A 17,482-nucleotide genomic window follows, 5' to 3' on the forward strand; every position below is an offset into this window, starting at 1 on the left:
CAGAGAGATCACCTTTTAAAAAAAGATTTTATTTATTTATGTATATGAGTACTCTTTCTGCATGTACACATGCGTGCCAGAAGAGGGCATCAGATCTCATTACAGATGGTTGTGAGCCACCATGTGATTGCTGGGAATTGAACTCAGGACTTCTGGAAGAGCAGCCAATGCTCTTAACTGCTGAGCCATCTCTCCAGCTTTGAGGAGTCACTTTTAATCCTTCAGCCTTTGCTTTTCTACTATCATATAGAATGTAGGACAATATGACACAGTGCTTCTAATTGTGTGCCTTAAAACTATCCTACCATAGAGGTGGTGGTACATGCCTTTCATCCCAGCACTCACTCAGGAGGCAGAGGCAGGTAAATCTCGGAGTTCAAGGCCAGCCTGATCTATAGAGTGAGTTCCAGGACAGCCAAGGATACACAAAGAGATCTTGTCAGGAAAGGAAAGGAAAGGAAAGGAAAGGAAAGGAAAGGAAAGGAAAGGAAAGGAAAGGAAAGGAAAGGAAAGGAAAGGAAAGGAAAGGAAAGGAAAGGAAGAAAAAGGAAAAGAAGAAAAAGAAAAATAAAGAAGAAGAAGAAGGAGGAGGAGGAGAAGGAGGAGGAGGAGGAGGAGAAGAAAAGCCAACCAATCAAACAAACAAAAATGTTCTCCTCCCTGGGGTGAATTCAGACAGTAGCCCCTACTCATCAGATAACCTTTGGGTTGTTAGAGTCTTGGTCCCTCAGCTTCCTCATATGTAAATGAGGATAATGATAGGATCAGGATGGACACTGCACATCAGTGACCCCAGCACTCAAGAAGCAGAGACAGTAAGAGTCTGAGTTCCAGACCAGCTGAGGCCTGCACAGAAGCTCTGCCACAGATGAACAAAACAAAGAAATAACAGTTCTTAGCTCATAAGGATGTGGGGGTTGATGAGTTAAGTTTTATGAAGTATTTATTAGGTTTTCCTATTATTTATTATTATAACCATCACCATTGCTACTGTTGTAGGAGTAGGCAGCGAGGCTTTTCTAGAAGGTGCCCAGTGGTTCTGGGCAGTGCTGTTTTCCCCAGCATGTACCCTGCCTGAGTCTTTTCTCTCATCCCTGGCTGGTTGTCCTGACCCTCAAGATTCCAGAAATTCTGAGAGTCTGATTCTGGACTAGCTACCTACTTATCTCCCTGACAACTGACCTTGTGACAAAATCTGACTTTTGTTTGGGTTGTGAGTTACCTGCCCGTTTTAGCCCACTCAGGGAGTTCCCCAGTGCCAGCTCTGTCTATCTTGGAACCACTTTAGGGGAGGTGGATAAGACCGTGCTCATGTCTGAACTGTGCTGGGCTTATTTCCATGGCTGTTGTATTCTGACTAGACAAGGATGAGCATTTGTTCCAATGGTTCTGTCTACAGAGAAAAACTGCATGCCCATGTGTCTTTTCTCACAGGCAAATTTTACTGCAAGCCCCATTTTGTTCACTGCAAAACCAGCAGCAAACAGCGAAAGAGAAGGGCAGAGCTGAATCAGCAAAGAGAGGTACGTTGGTCTCAACAGTTCTGGGAGAGCGGGGTGATTCCCTCCCACTTGATGAGGTCTCTAAAGACAGCCTCAGAGTCAGACAGTCTTCTCTAGCCCCAGAGGGACAGAGACTGCTCCCAAACAAACAAAAGTCCCTGCTTCCCTTCTAGCGCGTTCTGGGTTTTCTTAGTCTCTTCAGCAGTCTCTGGGGCCAGCCCTGTTTCAGACAACAGCTCCCTGATAGGTAGCTGGCTTCCGCTGAGAAGTCAATGCTTGCTCCTGGGTCAAGACTGGGCTGTCTGCTGAACTGTGCCCTAGAGCCACAGGGTACTGCTTACATGAGGAAGGCCAGGGTCTCAGGTCCCTTCCTAGGTTTTTTAAAGCAGCCACTGACTTCACTGATGGTTTGTGGCAGCTCCCCCAACCCCTGGCAGCTCTTGGGAATACCTTCTCTCCAGTTTGATGAACCACCTCGCACCAATAGAAACTCATAACGTGAGCTTTCCTAATGATACAGTCCTAGGCTCGCTATCAGCAAATGAGAAAGTAAATAAAAATAAAGTAAATAAAATAAATACCTATGACCACTTACCTTGGAAAAACTCCAGTTGGCCTTACGGTAATCGTTCAAGATGACTGGCGTTGGGAAACCTGACATTGTACTGTCTCTCCTGCCAGGTGTTTCCGTGTGTGAGTAGATACTATATCGATAGCTTTCTAGACTTCTTCAGTGAACGTGTATCAAGTACAGGTTCCCATAACACTGAGACTCTTCTTTTTTAATTGTTTTCCATTTTAGTCTATGTGTATGGGTGGGTTTTCTACCTATATGTCTGTGGACCACATGTGTGCCTGGTGCCCATGGAGGCCAAAAGAGGGTGTCAGATCCCCAGGGACTGGGGTTACAAATGGTTGTGAGCCATCATGCGGGTGCCAGGAATCAAACCCAGGTGCTCTGGCAGAACAGCCAGTGTTTTTAACCACTGAACCATCTCTCTAGCTCCTATGTCATCTCAGCCCTTGGGAGATTAAAGCAGGAGCTTTTGAATTTGGAGCCAGCCCAGTCTACATATGAACTTTAAGATTTGTCTAAGCAACTTAGCCACACTCTAACTCAACAAGGGGTAGGGGTGGGGCAGGGAAGGAATTGGAGAACAGAAGTAGGGAGCCAGCATTTCAGGAGTAAAACTCTTTTTTAAATTGAAACAGGATCTAACTATGTCAACCCGACTGGCCTGGAACTCAATGGTTAGTCCTAGCTGGCCTCAAAGTCTCTGAGACCTACCTGCCTCTGCCTCTGCCTCTGCCTCTGTCTCTGCCTCTCTTGCCTCTCTGCCTCTCTGCCTCTCTGCCTCTCTGCCTCTCTGCCTCTCTGCCTCTCTGCCCCTCTCTCTGCCTCTCTGCCCCTCTCTCTGCCTCTCTGCCCCTCTCTGCCCCTCTCTGCCTCTCTGCCCCTCTCTCTGCCCCTCTCTCTGCCTCACTGTGCCCCTGCGCCCCTGCGCCCCTGCCTCTGCCTCTGCCTCCCAAATGCTGTGATCACCTTGCTTAGGAGTGTAATTTCTAATGCTATCAAAAGATTGTATTTTATGCATAGTCAGTAATCTATTTTAGTAGTTCCATCCTGTTGGGCTTTTATGCCATTTAATAATTTATCTTGCAAAGATTTTTACAATGAGTATACTTGCATACAAATCCTAATCCCTATTTATAATCATTTGTGGACTATATATCAGCACAAGTAGATGTTCAAGTCAATGGGCATGCATATTTTGAAGGCTATCGAACGGCATGGTGAGTTTGCCCCCCTTAAGAGCAAGTTGTACCCACATTCAATACTGAGAACAGGGGTTCAGTGTACTTTGCTGGAGGCAGTCTCCTGAGATTCGCCGACTAAATGCCCTTGCTTTGCTGTCTTCTTCAGGAGGAAGGAACATGGCAGGAGCAGGAAGCACCTCGGAGGGATGTACCCGCAGAAAGCTCTTGTGCAGTGGCGGCCATCAGCACACCAGAAGGCAGCCCGCCAGGTACCTCCACCTCCTTCTTTAGGAAAGCACTCAGCTGGCCTCTCAGGCTGACAAGAGGTCTGCTCAACCTGCCCCAGAGCCTGCTTAGGTGGATGCAGGGACTCCAGGAGGCTGCTGGCCACCATGTGCGGGACAATGCTCACAACTACTGCTTCATGTTTGAGCTCCTGAGCCTGGGGCTGCTGCTGCTCTGGGCTTTCTCCAAGGTCCTGGCTGCCATGTACAGAGAGTCTGAGGAGTCTCTGGAGAGCATCCGCAGCTGGCTGCTCAGGTTTATCCCAGTGAAGCTGCAGTGAAGTGCAGGCTGCCCCACAGTGCCCTAACATTTCCAAGTGTAGACTGCAGATGTTTGTAGTTTGCTCTGGCTCTGGCCAGCATCTGTAACCAATTAGCTCCAAGCCAAAGAGTCCCACATTGGCCACTTCTGCCTGACTTTGACAGGGTTGAGTATCTCTTCATGGTGCTGGGGCCAGGGACAACATGAAGGATTTTTTTTATGTGTTTGTTTTCTAACAGCTTTGTGTTTTTGTTTTTGTTTTTTTCCAAACCAAAGCGAGCCATATTTCTGGGTTTACATTTCAATTTTTAACTTTTCATAAGCCAAAAAGAAAGCACTATTTTTCTACAAGTATCCATATTTCTAACTGTTTCTACTGTTATCGCCAGTTTTACAAGGCCCTTGAACTTGGCAGTGAGTTGAGATTCATTGCTGCCAGCAAAGTTAATGAGCTGAGACTAGAGTCACAAAAGAGAGGGTACCCGTCATGTGACACCAGTGCCTTTTGATTCACATATCCAGATGCCACCTGGTCACAGTGGGTGCTGGGTTTATTTGTTTCAAAAACACAGATATGTAAAAACATAATGAGGTTGGCAGAAGTAAGCACAGGGGTAAAATAAACCAAACTTGATCAAAGCACCCAGCAGGGGGTCAGTGCTATCTGTCCTCAGGGTAGGAAAGAGGAATCTTATTCTTACTTTATAAAATCAAAGAGTAGAGGCTTTCCCTCCTGTCCACCAAATCACAGCAGTGACAGAACCACAGGGTTGCCACACTGCAAACGGCTATTTTCCTCCCCAGTAATGGGTACTGCAGTGAAAAAGCCTGTTGGCACTTGACCCCGAATAGCTGTCAGGCTAATGCCATGCTGAGGACAAACTATTTCAGATGACGTCATTTTTCACCCCTGTTAAGTCCCCAACCCAGGCTGCAGGCTGAGCCAAAGCCCTTCAGGTCCACCATGGTTCAGCTGCCTCTCCCTGATGATATTCTTTGAACTGGGGACTTGCTGTCCTCTGGGAAGCATGGCCCTGATCAGTGCTGGTGGCATCCTGGATGCTTAGTCATGTGGCTACCTTGTATGTTTCCTCAACGCAGTCAAAAACCCTTTTCTCAGTGCCCCAGAAAAAAAAAATAGCATCTGGTCTTCAGGTGACTCCAAGCCCACAGGAACAAGCCTTCAGCTGTCCCCTCTCTGTCCCTCTCTGTGCTGCTCAGCTTCAGCAGCAGGTTGAGCAACTGGAGGGCTGAGAAGGGCCTTCTAGGGACTTCACGTGTCTACAGTCACTGGGTACAAGACAGCCATTTAGAGCTGCTACCGTAGGCATGCCCTCTCAAGATTAGAAAGGTCTGGTCAAAGACCAGGCATCTTGAAAGCTTTGACATCAGCTTTCTGGAGGATGGGGAAAGAAGGGTGCTTTTCTAGACTCTGTCTAGAGTCATGGGAAAGACAGGCATGGCTGTGGCCAAGTCTGTGGGAACCAGCACCTCTGACCTTGTTGGAACTGTTGCCAGTGTGGTGACGTGCACTGTACATGCCCCAAGTGTAGCTGGGGTGTTAATGATCAAGAATGATGGGAGGAGCCCTTGAGTTCTAGTAGGTTTCATTATGTCACATGAATCTCGAGGTCATGTTATAGTGTAGCCCAGGGTGGGCTGGGATGCTTTGTGGAATGCTCTGGGAAGCCAGAGTGAACTCTCAAAAAAAAAAAATCTCATTTATAGCCGTACCGCGGCTGGTTTGAATTACTCTGGTAGACAGGGTGTGTCTGACACAGGGCTGAGACATCTGTATATTCTGAGTCCTTGAACCTTCCTGGTGGGCAACAGCAGGGGTAGGTCCTGGGAGCAGATACTCTAGAGACGAATTTGCCTCAAGGATGAATATGAGACCCCAGAGTAAACTGGAGACAGAGGGGGCCATGGAGGGCAGAAGGTCCTGGGAACATTTGCAGACAAGAGTGGAGTTCTGTTACTATGCAGACCCTGGGCATCCACTCTTGGAAATGAATAGCTGGCCGCCACCAGGAAGGTCTGTCCCTCCTAAGCAGGCAGTCCTTTGTGAGGGACAGTGGTGGCTCTGTTCCTCACCTCTAGTGTCCTTTCCCATTGTGATTGGTATTTGTTTTAGGCCCTTGCTAAGTCCTCCTTTCTCTTTCTCTCTCCAATCTCACTTTGCGGCCGCCAGTACGTTTCAGCCTTCCAGTCCTACACCCACTTCTTGGCTGACACTTCCGCTCTAAGGTGACTGATTTTCTTGGCAATTTTCAGAGAGAGGTACTAACCCCTAACCCGCTTTCCGCACCCCATCCTCTGCGTGCGTCGGTGGTCCTGGTTGTGCTAACTGTGAGTGTCTTGCCTACTAATATGGACTTGCTAGAGGCATGAATGGTAAAGAGCATGGGGCGGGGTCAGCTTGAAAGCCACGCTCTGCCTTCCCTTCTTTGGAGCCCAGCCAGCAGCCTGGGTCCACAAGTGCATGCCCCATGCCCCTCCTCCTCTGCACCGTGGGCTGGCTTCTTTGCATGTTTTCTCAGTTGCGCTTTCAAAACCTTTTGTCTTCTTGGGAGGGTTCACTATGATTGTGAGACAACACCGAGGGCTCTTGTCACCTTTCAAAACATTTCTACGTAGTAACCTCTGAAAAAAAAAGACATGTCTAGGCATATCTTCTTCAACCCATTCTAATACAAAGATTACTAATGCCTTTAATTGAGACCATAAGTGACTCAGTTTGGTGAGGTTTTAAAAGTATACTTTTTTTCCCCAGACTCCCAGGACAGTTTGACCCATGCTCTCTGTGCTGTGAATATAATGACAATAGCGAGCCCTTGGCCTAGTTCAGCATAGTTAGTCCTAGGGCCTTACTATGCCTTTCACGTGCCTCTGGGCTCTTAAGTCCCTTACTGTTCCACAAGCTTTAATCGGAGCAGTTGTGGTCACAGGAGAAGGGCAGCCTCTGTGGATGCCCCTGTCAATCTGTGGAAAGGGCATATTGTCTCTGCTCATTTACCTGGAGCAGCGCACCAGGCATGTGCTACTACAAGAAGCAGTCACAAAGGAGGGCAGAGAGCAGATGAGAGTCCAGCCCCACATTTTCAGACTGCAGCCAGAGTCCCTCTCACATGCAGCTAGGGCCACCCTACTCTCTAGCTTCTGCCCAGTCCTGCATGCCGCACTTGCCTGCTGTGTTGGCGCCGAGCCCAGCCAGTACAAAGTCCTCTCCTCTCCTCTTTTCTTCTCTTCCAGCATTCCCCTCTCTAAAATGTCAACCAAAGAGAGCCTTCTCCCTCCCCTGATCCCACTCCCGTGCCCCCCACCAGCCCCTTTAGACAGTCTTCTCCCCATCTCTCAGAAAGGCATGTCTGTGACCCTAGAGAATTCATTTACAGTGCCATATGGAACCCTGTATTTTACACACACGGCAAACAATGTTCAGGTTTATTTATGATATTTGATGCTGTAAATGAAAATAAATATGGTTCTTTATAAAGCTCACCGTTTCCTCTCTTCTTTGCTGTGGAAGCTTCTAAAATCTCAAACATGGGCACCGGTTTAGGGGAACCGTCCTCCCCTAAACTGCTGGTGGGGCTTGCACTTGTGGTGACCCGGGACTCTCTGGGGCTGTGCCAGGGCAATCTGAAATATTACCCAAGGGTAATATTTGGAAAAATGTCACCAATACTCCGGTGCCAGGCTTTGGGGTCTCTTCCTGGAATGTGTGGTACTTTACTGTTCTAGACTCTCTGAGGAGAGAGCCAGTGTGACCTCAGGAACAGGCTGTGTTGCCATGGCTCTCTAAGAGAGCTTTACCAAAAGCCCCGCCTGTTTGGGTTCTCACTTGTCCACCCAAGTAATGGGGAAAATAAGGAGGAAGGAGTGGGCACCAGTCTCTGGAAGACAGTGAAACCGCAGGTGTACTCATGGCAGCCCTGTGGTGTGAGGCTCCGCCCACCTGGCCACTCTGAGCCTAGTGCCCAGAAGGCTCTGCCCAACATCTCTCTGTTTAGGGGAAGGACTTGGCGTCTCCACTGACTACCCTGGACAGTGCCAGATCTCTCCAGGTTCTGCCATTTCCAGACCAGATGTGGTTGGGCTTCCAACACTAGCAGAAGAAACCCGCTGTTATCTATGAGGGTTCTAGAATCTCTCAGAGAGCATTTCTGGGATGCCAGGCTCCAGCTCAGCTGCTGATGCTCGAGTCTGCCTTTGGTTCCTTTACCTGTGCATCAGTTATTGCCCATGGCACAATTCTAGCCCTAAGAGACATAGCAGAGCGTGCCAAAAGGCCCCTGCCCCTCCCTGACATTTAATAAGTATGTGCCTCGGTGTGTTTTAATTCTGATTCATCTAATCTATGCTCTTGCTCATTTACCCACTTGTCTCATTTTGCTGATCACCTACTGTGTGCCAGGAAATACAGCTAATCTTGAAAGTCTAAGATTTGAAACCTCATGTTAAGTTTTTGGTAAAGTCCTCTAATTAGATAAGCTTAACTAGCTGTTTGGATTGGCTTTCTCAGACCTGCTCAGAGAGTGTCTTGGTTTGATTTGGCTTGTCTATGTTAATTGGTATTAGAATATTTTTTAATTCAAAAACATTGAAGACTTAACTTTTTTGTGATGGAGAGATCAAATCCAAGACTTTGGTAGGCAAACACTCTACCACTGAGCTACCTCCCCTACCCTAAGACGTAACATTTCTAAGGTAGTCTAGTCTAATAGAATTCAACATTAAGTAGAAGTCCCTACACTATCAGGCTATCCCTGCAATGCCTCCTATACTAGGGAAGTGCAGTCAGGAGAATCAGAAGTTCAAAGTCATCCTCAGCTACACAAGTTCAAGAAAAACCTTGCTTACATCGGACCCTGTCTCAAGAAAATAACCTCCCCCCACCCCAAATAAGTGCCTGATGGCAAATTTGTGCTATATATAGTAAACACAAGTCAATATTTGTTAGGTTATGAGGTTGTGATTCTCTGAGTTGTAGAACTGTTAACAAAAACAAATCCATGTAGGAAAACCATGAAACAAATTTGACCATTTGCATTTTAAATATATTTAAAGTGTGTGTGTGTGTGTGTGTGTGTGTGTGTGTGTGTGTGTGTGTGTGTGTGTGTGTGTATATATATAGGTTTGTATGCATAAGTACAATTCCAGAAGAGGGTATTGGATCCCCCCGGAGTTGGAGCTTGTAAGATGCCAGATGTGAGTTCTGGGAACCAAACTCAGGTCCTCTTGAAGAGAAATCGGTACTGTTGATAACTGACCCATCTCTCCAGTTCCAACTATCTACATTTTTAAAACAGCATGAAAGCTAGGCATGGTGGTCAATGTCTTTAATACCAGCACTCAGGAGGAAGAGTAAGACAGATCTCTGTGAGTTCTAGGCCAGTCTGGTCTACATAGTAAGTTCCAAGAGAGTCAGGGATATGGAGAGAGACCCTGTCTCAAAACACTAATCAATCAATCAATAAGTAAATATTATATAGTTATAAAAATTAAAATATTAACTAGGCAGTCAGACTAGAGAAAAAATCTGACTTAAATATAGTAACACAGAAGTTCATTGCCGTGATATTTAAAGAATTCATTTAAAGTGGGTATTTCCGGGCACCTCCCAAAGTGACACTGATAAGTTAATCTTTACTGAGCAATGACCCAAGGATAAATGAATAAAGACTATGAACAAATAGTTCCCACTTAGACAAATTCGAGAAGTAGACACATAAAAAGAAAAAGGAAGCATTTGGGGAAATGTCCTGCCTTGTCTTTCAAAGGAACGTAAATGAATCCTGTTACCCTGCCTAGTCCATTGTAAGGGGAAATATCAGCTTAGGATTGACCATAGGAACTGTCTATTTCTTGAAAGGCATTATAACAACCAAGGTTTCATATCAAAAGGGTCTCTGACCTTTGGCTCAGATATGAAAGAGGGTCCTAAGAAAGATCACTGGTGCTAGACAGGGGAGTCACAGTACCAGGGCCCAGAGTAGGTTGCAGAGACCTGTGTGGTAAGGGCCCAGACTTGGCTGAAATCCCGGTTGTGACCCCTGGAATTTTATTCCCTCTGTGTCCCATAGTGAGGTTCTTCTGTCCACCAGGAGCTAACAAAGCCTCTGACACTGGGTTTCAGAAAGGTGGAGTCAATTAGCCAACCCAGGTCAGTGCCTAGAACTGTGCAGTTGGGGTGCTCTGCTGAACTCTTGATGGCACCTCTCTGGAGGGATTGCTTCTGGAAAGGCTTCCTTCTAACACAGATGAGCTGAGGCTCTGGATACCCTACAAGGTGGGTGGACACTGGTCAGAGGCCCCAGAGTACGCCGGGGGCACCATCTTTTCTCTCTTGTATCCCATCCCCGCCTCTTCAAAGCAACCAGCTATTTCCCCTCAGACAAAGGTCTCAGCTCAAGTCCTACCTCCTACGTCCTGTCAAAGGCATTGTGCGGGGAAATGCCAGAGCTTCAGCTAAGAGGAAACACAGACCCTCCTCTCCCCCATCCCTCATGAATTCCTGGATATCCCTTAGCATCTCCAGCAGGTCAATCTCCAACACTAACGTTTTCACAAGACAGTCTCCCCTGTTAACCAATCACCCTCAACAAAAGACAGCAAAGAACAGCCAGTCTCTTCTTATTCATCTCAAAAGCCTGGAGCTATGCCTGAGTCTGCTTTATCCTGGACCCACACCTGGTCCATCTAGAATCTTCTATGAGAATGAAAGAGTTTGCTCAGGCTGAGAAAGTCCTGCTGGGGTCAAGCCATATAGTTCATGACAGAGCCCTAAGAGAGCAGAATGTAGACATTGTGTGCTTCCATTCTGTGCCCTCCTTGCCTTCTGAGGACTGTCATCCTCGCATGAATCGTGTGGCAAAGCAGGGTCCATAAAGCAGCAGGCAGGTTTGAGTCCCCAACACCAGAGGAATGCACCTGAACTGACAGCTGTTCCCATGATAATTTTGACACCAAGGTCACGTTCAGCAGTGTGTCACAAGGCCACACACATCCTCTCTCCTCTCCTCACTGTCTCTTGCATAGGAAACCAGGTGCTACTTGGTGACAATAAGTGGAGTGGGGAATGTCCCACCATTATGATCTGGGCTCTGGGTGGGCCTAAGGAGTTGACTGCTGTCTTTGATCCATTAAGCCCATTGTGAGGCTATAGCATAGGGCCTATCTGGATGGAGCAGCCAGCCTCTCAACTGTATGGTAGCCCAGAAGCGCTGTTAGATCTGTCTCATCAGCCCACATCAGGCCTAGCCAAGGGTGGACTCCATCATGGACCAGTGGCAATGCCTACAACATCCTCTATCCCAAGGATGCTAGAAGGAGATCCTTTGTTGCCTAGCACTAGCCTGAGAAGGAGGAGAAATCACCTCCCCAATGCTGCCTCCCTTCCTGCCTTCCTACATTGCCGTAGAGGGGGGGGGGCTACCTTCCAGAAATTCCAGCTACTCCCCTACCCAACTTGTTACCAGAGTTAATAGGGACAAAGCCTGGACTCTAGGAGTCCTAACAAACCAGGCTCAGCCATTTGTCCTCAATGGGCCAATTAAACACACTCAAGAAAAACAGAGAAAGATATGTCCAATGGAGTACCCAACCCCATGGCCAACACACACTGAATCCCATCTTTGGTTTTGGTGGAGTTCTTGGTTTAAATAGAGGGCAACTAGAAATAGAACACTAAGTAACGAGGCCAGAGGAACAGCCCCACCTATGATTGTCTAGGCAGCAGTCTTTCTGGCATGGAGATTTGTGAGGTGTCAGCACTGTGTGGAGTCTCTTTCTAGGAGACAAACACTAGGTTTTCCTTCCCTCAGCAATCTAGGGAGATTCCAGTTTCTTGGGATCCATTGTCTCAATAGCATCGTCAAAGAGAAGGGCACATCTCTCTCTTTTAGAGAGATCTCTTTTAGAATATCTTCACGTCTGTCAGGACATTACAAAGACTCTCAGAGGAATGTAGACATTGGTCCTGGTTGAACCCAAAGCTGGAGGCTGAACCGGCTGGGCACAGTGCCTGTTAGTGATAGGACAGAGGTGGGAAAAGAGAACCATAGTCCAAGACTATGGCCCCTACCCTGCAACCGGTACACAACTGGTCAGCTTGCTTGCTGCTGGGGAGCCCGCACAGTCATAAGGAAAACATTGGGCTTTACCCCTCCTCCCAATCAAAGGGCTCTGATGTCTAAAGGAGCCTGCTCTGGGGAGTAGCATGTGGTCTGGGGATGCATGTGAGGCAGGTATTTCCCTGGTGTCTGGCTCAAGATTTAGGATGAAGGGTCTGAGATGGGAATGGGTACACTCCTCTGACCTGGTTCCCTTTCTCTCTGGGCAGAGGAATACCTTCTATCTGGGAGGGTATGCTTCCTTGTTTATTTAGCTGAATATGTCTCTATTTAGGCTTTGGCTGGGGCCAGAGAGGACTCAGTTAGTAACATTATCTGTCATTATTTCATTCAGCAGAAGATGGAACTGTACACATACACACACACACAAAGAGACACACATACAAACACACACACACAAAGAGGCACACACAAACACACACACACTGGGTCTGTGACACCTGGGAAAAGCACAACAAGGGAGACTATACGTCATAGTGGAGAGTACACCCAGAGGCTCAGGGCTACCCACCCATGCCTTCATCTCTGAACATCCCTGGATGCTCTGCTTCCATTACAGTACTGTGATGAAAGCACTCTCAAAAGCACCTGGAGTAGCCGCAGTCTTTGAACACATGTCCTGCTAAGGACTAACAGTGCCAGGGACAATTCTTCCTCCCCGAGCAGTTGTAACACCCACAATAATGTACTGAAAGACTGCCTGCTCAAGCTCTCTGTCATCCTGCTGATGCCTCGTACCTCATCTCCTGTCAATGATCATAGTCCACTTGTGGACTACGGCTGGGGAGGCCATTCTGCACAGCAGTATAGACAGACATTTGCCTGTCTATGGTAGCCTGTGTGCTCTATCATCCCATGCTCTGCCCTGTGCTATAGAGGTATAACCCCTGCACACTACATTCTCCGGGGTGCCTTGAATAGCTTCCCGTTAGGTTTGAGACATGGTGGAAGAGTGGGATGGGATCAGGAGAGGAACCAGGATATTATTCCTGACACCCTAACCCCTAATATCATAGCAGTGACTTCTGGGAGCTGGTGAGGCTGGCCCTTCACTTTGTCCAGCACCATCATGTCTCCCTGCCTGCCTTGCCCTTCCTCTGCAGAGCTCTTTGGCTGGAGCTCGTTATTCTCAACTGTATCCTGATTCTTTTAGTTCCCTCCACAGATGTTTCATTTTCAACTTTTGTCCATGATGGGGCATAGGGAGCGGTACCCAGGGGAGTTTCTTCAAGCCCTGAACCAGAAGCCACTCTAGTAGTCAGGACCTTGAACACATCCCTTAACTCTCAGTGGTGTGTGGCCTCTTCTGCTTTCTCTTCATGTGTCTGGGGGTTGCTGGATGACTCTGTAAGCTGAATGTGTAAGGATGGACTCCAGGTATATCCATCTTTGTACCTTCCACCAAGGATCCAGGCTGACAGGGCAGCAGCCATCAGAAACAAGCTTTTTCAATAGGAATGTGAGTGACAACTCAATCTGGCAAGGCCACTCAGAGTCTTGGGTCACAGCTATCCACTGGTCTGAGGCAGACAAGCATCACATGCCTGGAGCAGAGGTATGTTCTGCCAACTATCAGAAGGACTACAAAATCCAAGACAGAGTGTGACTCTGTCCAACCAAACAAATGGTTCTATCATATTCACAGACAGAGAGCCTAGCAACGTGTGGCCATCTGTGGGTGTCTTAACCTCTCCATGTTTCCATTATCTCAGCAAGAAAATGGGGGTCACAAAATGCTTTGCTTGAAGGATTATACAAGTGTAGCAGACTTAGTACAAGTCAGTGCTCAAACTATTCCTGGCATATATTAGGGGCCCAATAAAAGTAAGCTGCCACTGCTCTAGTTACAACCATCACTATAAACACTAGCAAAACTGCCACCATCGTCACCATCACTATCACCATCACAACCACCACCCAACCCTTAACTGCCATTACCATAACCACCATCGCTACCACCAAACCCACCACTATTATCCCCACCATCACCAAAACCATCACAATAGCCATCACTATCACCACCACCACCACCATCACCATCATCTTTAGCAGAGAAGCCAATTATATTCCCCCAAACACCTCCCTTCACAGTTGTACTAGCATAAAAGCATCAGTGTGCATGCACACAAGTAAGTTTGCACATACACCAGGGATTAGACAAAGAGCCAGCAGGTTGGGTCTGCCTGTACTCACATTGTACTTGACCTTATAGTATTTTAAAACGTCATAGAAAGTGCAGAACTGCTTGATTTGTCTTTACAGGCAGGAAATGCAGCTATGGTGCAGATACCTCTTCCAGAGAGAGTGTATAGAGTAAAAAGAAGAGAGACCTGGGGGGAAGCATGAAGAACACAGCATTTAAGGACTGAGATGGGACAATGGAGAGACAGGGAAAGAATGTGTCTCCCAAAGTAGAGGAGGGTGTAAGGCAAAGACCAAGGGAGAACCTGAAAGAAAATCCTATGCACTCGATTCAGTAAGCAGGCTCGAGGGAATTTTCTAGGAGTAGGAAGGTGGAGAGGTAGCAGTCTCATCAGAATCGTAGGAGATTCATAAGGGGTCAGAGAAAGCTTGTCCAGCTCTTCCAAGACTGGCTAGAAATGAGAGACAAGTGGATGGGTTAGAGGTAGAACCGTCTGTATATTAAGTACAGATAGAACCAATCCAGTAGGCAAAGTCAAGAACATGGGAAAGAAGACAACAGTGAGCCATACTGGGGCTGAGAAGTGAAGGGGAGCCCAGTTCAACCGAGGTTTAATTCTAGAGAGGAAATTAGATGGCTGCTTCCCTGTGGCAGGACAAGGCTCACCAGCCAGCCACTGGCCGGGCTGGAGCTGGGCTCATGCACACATCCACTCCACAGGCTCCTCATGAGCACCCACTTTACAAGGCATAATTTCAACAGCAACCAAAGCGCTGCCCACATCCTAGTCCTGAAAGGAGACAATAAAGGAGAAAGGAAATTAAACAGCTTGTTAGAAGGCGAGATTCACTCTGAGGAGTAATAAAGGGGAACAGAGCCTGCTGAGTGTGTAGCTACGTTTAGCAGAACAACTCAACACTGAGAAGGTGACAACTGACCAGAGCTGGCAGGCGGTGAAGTAGAGGGATAGCACTCATCACAATAAGCACTGGACACAAGGTCAGGGACAGCAGACTCAAGGGCAACATGGGGGGCCTGAGATGGTGCCTCCTTGAAGACCGGAGGGAAAAGTGGTAACACAGAAGGAATAGAGCAAGCCAAGGGACAACGTGAGGAGATAAGAGCACAGAGGCCATGGAGCTAAATTAGATGGGACTTTTCCTCTTAACTGCAGAGTAAAAAATGAGAGACCTCTTGGGGATTTGAGCAGGAACGGTACCCTCCAACTTACATTTTTCTGTGAAAGGTAGGGCTCAGCAGGAGAGGGATGAGGGTCCAGGTGGAGATGATTTTTTTTTAATCGTCTGGACAAGATGTGGTGGAGCCAGGGAAGTGGCAGCAAAGAGTTCCTTCCTGGTGCACTTGAAGGAGGAGCCATGAGCACTGGTAGAGGGCTTTGTGAAAGATGAAAGAAAGGGTGGTATCGAGGGTGTCATTATAGTGCTAGCCTAACCACCTAGACTCCATTCCTGGCATATTTGAAGGAAGGCTCATCCATACTTGTAGAGGGCTTTGTGAAGGATGATGGTGGTATCAAAGATGCCATTATGGTGCCAACCTAAGCCACCTTAGCTCCTGGAGGCTCCAGACTGATCTGGGCAGAGTGATGGGTAGAGCAGGTTTTGGGGAGAGTGAAGATAAAAGGTTCACTTCGGACTTGTTGCATGTGCCGTGTCTGCTAGGCACCCACAGGGAGATGTTAAGTCAAAACCAGGAGACACACATCTAGATGCAGGGAAGTGGCAAGGCTTTAGATGCACATCTGGGAATCCTCTCTGTCTAGGGTCATTGAGAATCATAGGAGCAGGTGAAACCAGAGACTGAATATAGACAGGACCGGCACAAGGGAGCAAGAAGCTGGGCATAGCTGTCTGGGAGCTGAGAGGGTCCTTTTCTGGAAGGACTTGACAAGCTGGGTCACAAGGTCAATAGGATGAGAGGTGAAGGGTTGTAGAGACAAGGGTCACAAGAGCTTGCCATGTAAGCAGGAGGACCTGAATTTAGATCCACAGAAATCCACAGAAATGTCAGGTAAGACTGGTGGCCCCTCTGTATTTACAGCCCCAGAAGATGGTGACAGGTGACCTACAGAGTATACTGGCTAGCAAGTCGAGCCATATCTCTGAACTCTGTTTGATGATGATCTACTGCCTTAATGAATAAGGTGAAGAGCATCAAGAATGAGGCTAGATGTCAACCTCAGGCCTCTATATGCACATATGCACACATGCATATGCACCCACACATATCTAAAATCATCTATACATACACATATAAATGCCACACATACACATGCTCACACTCACACACACACAGAAACATTTGGGAAGTGGGGGTTGTTTGTTCTTGTTTGTTTGTTTGTTTGTTTTGTTTGTTTTTGTTTGGGTTTTGGTTTTGATTTGAGACAGGGTCTCACTATGTAGCTCTGGCTGGCCTGGAACTCACTTGTAGACCAGGCTGGCCTCAGAAACTTACAGAGATCCTTTGTGTCTGCCTCCCAAGTGCTGGGATTAAAGGCTTGTGCTACCATGTCTGGTGGAAACAATTTTTTAAGGTGATGTCACCCTTGAGTTTAGCAACAACTTGGCAGAGGCAGTTTGAACAAAGCAATCCAGAGGCCGTGGGCTTGTGATGGATCGTGGGAGCATCTCAACATCTCCCTCCAGATTAAACGGGGAGGTGTGTGATTTTATTCCTTACACACATCAGAAGTACCCTAAGCATTGGGGCATTTGCTGGGCTGAGAGGTGGCTCTCAGCAATGGCACAGAGGATGGGAAGGTCTGTCCTTGAACAACTGAGAGGACCATCATCCTTCCCAGACACCTGGAGGAGCCAGTACCCAGAAAGGGACCGTCTATTCTGCTATCTCTATAGGCCCTATTCTCTTGGCAGATGAGCCCATCTCTCCCAAGAAGCCAAAGAGTGTTCCTGAGCCCAACCCCAGAGTCGTGGAAGCTGAAGCCACCTCTCCTCGGCCGTCTGAATGGACTTCAGTGAGGATCAGCCCTGGGGAGGATACAGTCGGGCAGAACGTACTGGCTGTACGTGTCCTAGTCACCAGTGAGGACAGCAGGTATGCCCAGATTGCTGAAGGATAGAAGCAGCAACAAGCTGGGATGGGGCAGGCTGCATCTGGGATCTGCTCTTCTCTCCCCTGGGAACTCCCAGCAAACGGGACCCTCAGAGCCTCTTTCCTCGTCTGTTAATGGGACTGTAATAGTGGCTTGCCTCTGAAGGAGTTCTAAGACTCAGTGAATTGACACATGCCAAATACTGGTTGGTGCACAGTAAATCCTATAAGGCTGTATAAGTCACTGTTTTCTCAGAGCAGGGCAAGGCTCTACTGTCTTCCCCCAGGAGTCCACTGTGGTGCACTAAGGGCTGCAGATGAGTGAC

General features: G+C 47.7%; 2 protein-coding genes across 9 annotated transcripts in view; both read left to right on the top strand.

Moving 5' to 3' along the window:
• The window catches only part of Mical2 (microtubule associated monooxygenase, calponin and LIM domain containing 2), a 127,573-nt gene extending 120,266 nt beyond the window's left edge, over positions 1-7,307 (top strand). For 5 of the 8 annotated variants that reach the window (XM_021169141.2, XM_029479098.1, XM_029479097.1 and 2 more), the window contains 2 exons: positions 1,435-1,523; positions 3,427-7,307. In XM_021169141.2, the coding sequence (XP_021024800.1) occupies positions 1,435-1,523; positions 3,427-3,825 (488 nt within the window). In that variant the 3' untranslated portion in view covers positions 3,826-7,307. The remainder of the gene's footprint in view (positions 1-1,434; positions 1,524-3,426) is intronic. The other 3 variants (XM_029479100.1, XR_003837099.1, XM_021169143.2) reach the window with 3 other exon arrangements.
• A 9,701-nt stretch (positions 7,308-17,008) lies between these two features.
• The window catches only part of Micalcl (MICAL C-terminal like), a 48,524-nt gene continuing 48,050 nt past the window's right edge, over positions 17,009-17,482 (top strand). Inside the window, exon 1 of the mRNA XM_021169147.2 lies at positions 17,009-17,159. The gene's annotated coding sequence lies outside the window, so the exon portion shown is untranslated. The remainder of the gene's footprint in view (positions 17,160-17,482) is intronic.

Source organism: Mus caroli, chromosome 7 (assembly GCF_900094665.2).
Source record: "Mus caroli chromosome 7, CAROLI_EIJ_v1.1, whole genome shotgun sequence".
NCBI classification, from domain to species: domain Eukaryota; kingdom Metazoa; phylum Chordata; class Mammalia; order Rodentia; family Muridae; genus Mus; species Mus caroli.